The sequence below is a fragment of the Aspergillus undulatus genome (genome assembly GCF_047715775.1).
Source record: "Aspergillus undulatus strain CBS 261.88 unplaced genomic scaffold BDV17scaffold_137, whole genome shotgun sequence".
Classification (NCBI taxonomy): domain Eukaryota; kingdom Fungi; phylum Ascomycota; class Eurotiomycetes; order Eurotiales; family Aspergillaceae; genus Aspergillus; species Aspergillus undulatus.
Window position 1 is genome coordinate 1 of NW_027396741.1, and position 8,654 is coordinate 8,654.

Below are 8,654 nucleotides of genomic sequence, written 5' to 3' on the forward strand. Positions count from 1 at the left end.
ATAGAATTAATAAAGGAAAGGGAGGGAGGTAGAAAAAAAAAGTAGTAAAGGTACCAGGCACGCGATAAATATACTACTAGGACATGATCAGGAACGCGACTTACCTAGGGTAGAATAGAATATAATTACAGAAGGAAGTAAATAAAATGTTAACCAGTTATCTAGGCACTTATTAATAGATAGATAGATAATAGATAGATAGATTAGCCGATCACTGGGCCAATTAATTAATCAAGTAACTGGCAAGCCAACAAATAAACTAGTTAACTAGGAACTGTCTTACTAACTCACTAACTGACTAACCGACTGAGCGACCAGATCGACCGAATAGACCGAATAGACCTAACCATGGACGCGACGGAGGCGACGGAGCCCGGGCCCCACGGAGCGAACGGACGGACGGACGGACGGACGGACGGACGGACGGACCAATCAGGGCATCGGGGGCAGGGGGCGTAACGGAGCGGCAGTACGGCTCCGGACGGACTAGGGAACTATTATATATTAGCAGCGAAGGAGTTCAGCCTGGGGTTCTCAGGTTAGGTAACGGCCATGGATGGCGCGGGCACTGCGGACACGCACGCCGGGCGACGGGTGCACGGGGCGGGCCGGTAGGCGGACCAATCGGGGGCGGAGGAAATACGGCGTACGTGCGCGGGACCAAGCACTAGGGACCAACAAGTATAAGTCTCGGTGTTGAATCGACTTGACAGTCGGTCCAGTTTCGCATGATGAAGATAGAGATTTATCTTGAGATATATTTCTAGCGCCGGGTACCTTTGATATGGTGAATTGGCTAATCCGGCCCGTTGGTCCGGCCTGCATCCGCAGCGATTGCGTAGCTCGCCGAGTGGATTCTGATTTCGCCCGTGGCTTTGTCCCGCACCGTCACTGCTACACCAGATGAAGTTTCAACAACGTCAGTGGCCTCCGCGTTATGGTTTATCCCTCCGGGATTGAGCTCCCGCGCGCGCGAGAGGAGAATCGGCTCGAGCCGGATCTGGGGCATGATCGTATACCGGCACGGGCTTATCACGCTATATTCATCCGCGTGCACGCCACCACCCCATGCATCGCGAGTATGGGTCTCGCGGCGGTCCGGGCCGAGGTCTGTGTACCAGGCTGTCTTTGAGTGTGAGGTTTGCGGCGCGGCTTGCGCTAATATGGCGTCTTTGAGGTCGAGTGAGCGGAGGACTTCCATCGTGCGTTGGTGCAGGCCGACGGCTTTGGGGTGGATAGAGGTCCCCGGGTATCGTTCGAAGAGGGTGTGTGGGATTCCGTGGCTGGAGAGGGAGATGGAGGTTAGTAGGCCGATGGAGCCGCCGCCGATTATTATCACGGACATTAGCATAGTATTTGTTTGGATTGACGAGGCGGAAAGCAAGGGCGACGTAGACAAAGAGAAGGAGCTTTTATCTGTGATATATGCGTGGGGATATGAGAGATGGCATCTATTGAGGGCTTGTTGGCGAGGGCCAGTGGATAGGATATGTATAGGCTGCCCGTTGTGTCAGTTGCGTGACCTAGCAATGCGGTATTATCCTGGTTCTGCTAAACGCCGGTCTGTTGCAATACGATAGCACCATCAGCGTGGTTACCTACTGGGTCATATTTACTTCTCGGTATCACTCTAGAGCTGGTGACTTTGTACAGTAGATTTAAATAACTAACTACTGCAGTACACGTAAATACTGGGATAGTGGCTAGTGTATGGTAGGACATACCCTAGGTATCTAGTATAACCACGGTTAGTCCCTTTAAAAATCTTCTTATCGTACATGTCTACTGGCAATGGGTAAGAGCTGGGTATAAGAAACTATTAATAGAGCAACAGCGATGTACATGCTTACACAATTCTTCTACAATGTAGTGCGGAAGCTGATTTCTGCACGTGCGTCACAAGCCATCCCCAGCCGACAGTGAGACCCTGGAAAGCCAAGAATACCCTTCGAGCGGGGTCTGGAGCAATGAGGAGACAGGATGAGGGCGGATCTCGTGTCTGGTTGCTAGCGCGGCTCGGCAGGCGAGGGAGGCTCTTGCTTGGGGCTGTGTGGGCTGTGCCCCATAAGCCCTTTGCATTCCTGTTATTTATGCCAGAATACCCGCATTGTTCGTTGGATGAAAACGTATTTCATTTTCTATGGTAGGCTACTACGATGGCGCCTTCCTTTCGAAAACTCTTCAAGCGCAGGAGAGGACAGGCGAGCGACGAGCAAGGGCAAGGCACATCGACCCCCCTCCCGCGACCACCAATCGTCTCTGATGGCCCTGGCCGTGATAACCCACCACGGCCAGGACCAAATACTCAAGCGTATCTGGAAGAATCTCTCAAGGAGAAGCTCAGGGGCAGATTGATCATCAGCATAAGCGGCCCGCGGAGACCGACTCTGCATGTCTCAGCTCGCGTATCGTGGGATTATTGGGACGATAACAGGCCTGGCAGTGTTGCCGAGGATCAAGGGAGGGGATTTGTGGCTGCGTTGCATCCTTCTTTTGGTGCGTTGCCTCAACTACAAAACTTTCAGGGTAAATGTACATGATCTATAGCGCTTACTTTTTCCGTGATATAGAACTCTATCGACGGCAGCACTTCGTGGAGCGAGGCGGCCGCCCTCCACTATCTCCAGACGACGACGATGAGTATCCGTATTTCCACGTCGAAGGCGATCCGCGATTAGCGAATGAGAATCCAGGAACCGTCACGGTGGAGGGGTTTGGGCTTGAGGCCTGGTTTTACGAACTGACTTACGGCAGATCAAAAATACGGTTAACGGAGATTGAAGCGGAGGAAAATCTGCGGACAAACGACGACGCTATTGACCCGGTACCTGTGAGCAAGATGCTACGGAGACTGCATGAGCTGCGCGAAGAGCAGGCCGACTCCGAATGGAATCCAGCTGTTGAAAAAGCTGAATTAAAAGACTTGATAGGGTAGGGGTATCTTTATGAGCTTCCTTCCCGGGGACATTACTGACTTTAAATGCAGGGAAGACGTGCACGCGGCAGAAGGCGAGGACCACTTCCAGCGAGACATTGACCGTCTTTGTGGTTTACTTAAACGGACCGAGCTTGTTGCAGACTTCTCCACCCGTGCAAATATCGGCAGGGCATCGAGAGAAAGCGACAAAGGAGGAATTGGTTGGACAAATTTCCTCTGGCAGATGATCATTTCCAAGGAGCTTACCAGGCGACTGGAGCGGTACCCGAATGCCTCGAGAACCGGGCTCACGACACGCGTTCTAGGGTCCCTGATAGTCGCGGACCTATGGATCAAAAACACGCAAGTCCTTCTGATAGATGGCACAGTCAACAGCCGTGAGCTCCCGAGAGAAGTGACAATGCGGCCACGAAGAACGGCAGAGAGCTTGGTTGTGCTCGGAAAGCTCGCAGAGGAGTCCAAAGACGACGAGTATGCAATCCAGCTGTATACGTGGGCGGCATTTTACAACCGGTTGAGTCCAACAATACGTCTTATGCGTGCGTTAGTCTTCTACAAGGTGGGAAACTATGCTATGGCAGCCCAGGACGCGTACGTCGCTACGCTGCTTAACCCTACGGATGCGGATGCCTGGTTACAGCTAGGGAGGGCCCAGCTCAAGCGTGACTTGCTCAAGCGAGCGGAATTATCGTTCCTGCGTGCGATAGAGCTTTCCGAGGATGGTGCAACACCGGATATGAACAGTGGGCTTGAAGATACCCGCGCGATGCTAAAGGCAGAAGCCGAAGCTATTGAAGCGGAGATCAACCCAACGAGGCGAATCCTCCTGCGTAAGGAGCGGGATAACAGAGACTGGGACACAGGGCAAAAGGAGTGCCAACTGCAGCCACTCGTCCTCAACCAACAAATCGAAGGTCTGCTTCTTTTTGCCGAAAGGCTCAAGTGGCCCTATCTTGATGAGACCCGCGAGGGGATCTGGAGCCACCATGCTAAACTTGAGTCCGGTGCGACCGTTCCGTGGCACGTTTGGGACTGGCTGTACCGTTTGAGCCTGCCAGGCCCTTGGTTTGCGCACAAAATCATGGCCGCCCTCATCGAGTGCACGCCGTCACTTGCACAGGACCCAGGAACCGCAAATTTTGCCGAGTGTGGGCTGTCCTTGCCATCGGTATCATATTGGCGCATTCGCACGCCGCTTGGCTGTGTCCTAGGGGGTCTGCCGGGTGTTACTTCGTTGAATGGCTGGATCGGTCCCTGTCCTGCTGCCCGCTTCGATCCCCCTTTACCAGACACGGCGCGGTATATCCGCGAGGACCCGCGGCATGTCCCGCCACTGAAGTTCAGGGCCGTAGGCACAGGTAATCTGCCAGAGAGCCACACTCTGTCTAGAAGATACGTGGCGAAGCCTCACATAACTGCTATAGAAGACGCTACGGATTGGGTCGTCCCGGAACCCCCGGCACGACAAGCCGCCGCCTGCACTTTCCGAAACATCAACCTGATGAAAATCACGACAAGCCCCATGATGGCAGCAATGCTCCGCGACTGGAATATTGCCCTGCCTCATAGAGACGATAAGGATAGCTTCTACCGAGCTAGCATTGCCTTCCAGGTCCCCCATGTCGGCGGGCAGAGATCATTTCCCTACCACTGGCACCTAATCGCACCATCTGTCTTCGTCACAGCACCACCATGCTACAATGGCCCACATGCAGTGCCAAAAGAGACGCTGGCACGGTATATGGAAAACGTGTACCTCCCCGCAGATCTCGCATATCACAGTCCCGAGAAGGACGAAGCCGCCCTGCGGAAGGGGATTGTTATCAATGCGACAGGCCCCGGGGCTGAATTGCTCGCTCGCGCGTGGTGCTCTGCGAATCGCTTGAATGCTTTGATTCGGAGGGATGGAGGACCCTGTTATACGTGTGCGCTTGATGCGGTGGGGGAGTCAGGAATGGGGGTAGGTGTTTTGATATGGGTTTCTTAAGTCAGGTGCAGTTATGAAATGGATAGTAGAGAAGGGCAAGTATGCTGTGAAATATGGACATTGGTATGCTGCAGTGATACCAGGTTCATTAAGAGGATTATCCCTTGTGATAGGAACATTTGTGTTGACTTTGAGGAATACAACTCTTGATTAGTTTTCTAGTTATATTTGGACTATAGAAACTCTTCCTTCTAGCAGCTAAACAAATGTATATACTTTTTTTGTTCTAAATTATATTAAACCAAATCTCGGGGAATGGTGAGGGATCACGCTTAGAGTAGCGTGGATTGCGCTGGAATGCTCTGGTGCGTGCTTCAGGACTAGTTCAGGCACGCCTGGAGTAATTGCTAAGCATTCCCGCAGCAGGCCTGTTCTATAACACAATTCCCTTATAAAAGCGGCGGCATCTAGAAGGTTATAGAGGAAGAAATATATAATAAGAAGCTAGCAGGCTAGCTAGTTAGTTAAAGTAACCTAGTAGTAAAGTAATAAAGCAGGAGGAGAGGATAGATTAGTCAGTTTATCCTAAAGGTAAGGTATAAAGGGAGTAATAGTACTTGTTAGATAACATGGTACAGCATGGCGCGGTCAGGCAGCATACAGCGCGTACGAGTATACAAGCCTGTTTTCATAACACGACGTGTTTTTATAACGCGATATATATATATATATATAAAGCAAATCTCTATCATCTAGCAGCCCTGGATAGGGATCGTGATTGTAATCGATCGTGATCGGGCAGGGGAGGTCAGCTCGAGCGACAGGACACGACGGGACGGGACACGACAGGACGGGACAGGAACAGGACGATCGGCGCACGGGGCAAGGGGAACTAAATAATAACTGACCGATCGACCGACCAATGGGGGGGGCGGGACGAGTGCGACGCTCGCGGGACTAGGGACCAGGAACAACCGCAACTTGCTGAAGATCGTGATCGAAGGATCGCGACCCGGAATCACACTCCCTTCCCCACGAACTTCAGACGCGGATCTGAAATCAGACAATGGTGACTAACGGCATCAAGGAACCCTGTTGATTATTTTAAACCCGTGGGACATTAAGTTGTGGACAAAAAGCCACCGCAGACAACGATGCATACCGGCTCAAGAGCCACGGACTTTAGTCCAACTAGGCGATTTGGCAACCGACTAATAGCTCACGCGGTTTATGATCTGTATCGGCTACAATGCCAAGATGAGTCATAAGCCGCGGACCACGAGCCTGGTGGGAGAGCGATCCAAGCGGGGCAACTGGCTGCAGCGTCCCGTGATGGCACGTAGGCAGGAGGCTTTGGTCTCCGGATTTTCGGCCCACCTGGTGCCAGGTCCAACCTCATAAAATCTCCAACTTCCGATCTACCCATGCCACCCCACCATATCACCGAAACCGCCGGGAGAAGGCAAAGGACGCAGCCTACAGTTTTCTAATTAGTTTTCTTAATAATGAGTAGTTCAGCATAGTTCAGAAGCGAGCGGTCCGCTTTCACTTGAACCTGACAAATTATTCTCCAATGCGTTCCTATCAAACCACAATGTAAAGTTTCTCTTTTGGAAACATGAATTCAGATGGCTATTCATGACTGTACAAAAGAAGCAAATTAGATTAAAGTCTAAGATTACCTTCTCACATGGGAGGAAACCGCGCGGTCTCACACCTGGCGACAGCCCGTTCCTTGCAGCCACTGCCGCGGCTAGCTTGGGTACTTTATTTAAACTATACATGATCCACTGCAACACGCTTTAAATCATAAAACGAGTATTCTTTATCTCAAAAGCAGAAAATATAGAGCCTTCTAGAAGAACTAGTAGTATTAGCGTACAAAGCTAAGCATGTCTTCTATTCCATGGTAGCTATAAGATCTATGAGTAAGAACTTCCACTCTCATTTTCAACACTCTCGCTAGTTCAGAGGCATCATGCGCTGGTGCTTTGTGCAGCGAGACTGGCAACTATCGCAGAAGGGACACCAGCTGTGCCCATGACAAAGTCATCATTGACCACGCCACCATCCTCGGTCCAAAATCCTTCCGGGGAGACGGGAACATCCCTCTTGGCATCAATACCAATGGAAATCCAGGCAAATACACCATCCGAGATATCATCGCCAAGGAAGACATATTCCATAAACGGGTCGGTGGTTTCAGCCTCCGCTGGGAGAAGGCTATCATCGCTGTTTTTGGTAAGCTCTTGAGTATTGCTGGTGTAGGGAACAGTCTTCTCGACTTCGGTGATGAGGTCCTGGTCAAAGTAGATCTGGCCAACATGGGAGGAGCGAGAGTCGTAAGTACCGGAAATGGTACCGTTGGGGAGGGCTCTAGTTTCGTTTGCGGGGTGCGTAACCACTGTATCGAGTGTGTTAGCATAGTTCTGACCATACCGGCGATGTAGTTTTGTGTTGCCTCACCATGGATGTGAGTGGCCCGTCCAGAGTAATGACCAGGAAAGATCGACGCGAATTGCACAATTCCGTCAAGGTCGGTACGTTGAACACCACGTAGGAAGGTCTCGTTAATGTTACCCTTGTCGCTGGTGTCACCGTTGCCGTCCTGAACAACACCAGAGTAGACGCCCTAAGCATGGAGAGTCAGCCACTATTTTTGGCATCTTCAGTCGCCCATGGAAGACTTACAGTAGCATTGCAGTGCCAGATATCTGCGTATACGTCGGGTAGGGGGTTGCAGGTGTTGGTATCGATAAGCTGAATATCCATGAACAGAGGCACACCCTGCTGGTCTTCGGCAACCTCCTTGCGGATCAGTTCACCCGAAATGTCTGTATTTATATGATTAGATATTTGTCGGCAAAACTAAAAGAACCGTGGGTCTTACAATAAGGCCCCTGAGTAACCTCGGGCTGCACGATGCAAGTTCCCTCGGATGCGAAAAGGACTTTAGGATCAGTAAATGGGGTGACACCAGTCAAGTTCGAATAGTGATCCGTGGCCAACACAGAGTCGGTATCACGAGCCTTGAGATAGCGAGCTTCTGAGCATATATTAGCCTGATTTGTGTATTGAATAGCTGGGTGTAAATCGAGGAGCAATGCGCCACACCGGTACTTAGGTTTCTCGCCTCGCGAAGTTGATGGACAGCACTCTCCCGACGAGCAATATTGATGTCTTCGGTACTGCGGGCCTTTAGCTTTGAAGCGCAGTGCCCAAGGCTACGCGACGTAACTGGTGCGCTTTGCATAAACGCAGCTCGCTCAGCTGCTTCCCTCCGGACGTCATGGCCAGGATGAGCAGAGACTATGTTGGATAAGCCAGCAAGGCCGAGAGTAAGAAAAGTAGCAAGCGGGGCCATAATGTCTAGTGGAATAATCAAGGTAGAGAGGAAGAGCAACGATATCTTGTACTGTTGCAACGGCTTTTAGAGATTGAGTATAGGAAGTGGATGCAGCTTTATATATCTTGTCCATGAGCGACGATCCCGACATGGAAAATTGGTCTGCCTAGAATACATCTCCCCCATAGACCAGTGAGACGAATTGTCTCCGCCTAGTAGCATCAACGGCCGACGAAAACCGAAGGAGAGCATCTGTCGTATACCTTTGATTAGCATTTGATGGTTTAGATGTGGACATGTGCAAACCCCGCTTAGTAATCGGAGAGATCTGCACTGGTCCACTAGTCGATGGAGTACACAGGTCAGGTGCCGCTGCTCAGAAGCCGCAAGCCGGCCCCACCAGGCTTGGCATGAGCGGCGCGGCACCTCAGCTTTTAAATACC

General features: G+C 51.2%; 3 protein-coding genes across 3 annotated transcripts; 1 reads left to right on the forward strand and 2 right to left on the reverse strand.

Moving 5' to 3' along the window:
• Nucleotides 1-479: 479 nt before the first annotated feature.
• BDV17DRAFT_278416 (FAD-binding monooxygenase) lies at nt 480-1,635 on the reverse strand. The gene has a single exon (XM_073759530.1). The coding sequence runs from the start codon at nt 1,349-1,351 to the stop codon at nt 797-799; it is 555 nt and encodes a 184-aa protein (XP_073609790.1). The 5' UTR covers nt 1,352-1,635; the 3' UTR covers nt 480-796.
• Nucleotides 1,636-2,156: 521 nt separating this feature from the next.
• On the forward strand, nt 2,157-4,925 carry BDV17DRAFT_296813 (tetratricopeptide repeat protein; the record flags this gene model as incomplete). Its single annotated transcript, XM_073763382.1, has 3 exons — nt 2,157-2,496; nt 2,571-2,931; nt 2,987-4,925. 3 exons carry the CDS (start codon nt 2,157-2,159, stop codon nt 4,923-4,925), a joined length of 2,640 nt encoding a protein of 879 aa, XP_073609791.1.
• A 1,916-nt stretch (nt 4,926-6,841) lies between these two features.
• Nucleotides 6,842-8,229, reverse strand: BDV17DRAFT_285791 (intradiol ring-cleavage dioxygenase; the record flags this gene model as incomplete). Its single annotated transcript, XM_073760774.1, has 5 exons — nt 6,842-7,269; nt 7,332-7,497; nt 7,557-7,699; nt 7,756-7,911; nt 7,980-8,229. 5 exons carry the CDS (start codon nt 8,227-8,229, stop codon nt 6,842-6,844), a joined length of 1,143 nt encoding a protein of 380 aa, XP_073609792.1.
• Between the last annotated feature and the right edge of the window lie 425 nt (nt 8,230-8,654).

Bases quoted from the DNA above. Each gene is read 5' to 3' on its own strand.
- BDV17DRAFT_278416 (XM_073759530.1), bottom strand. From the start codon at position 1,351: ATGCTAATGTCCGTGATAATAATCGGCGGCGGCTCCATCGGCCTACTA.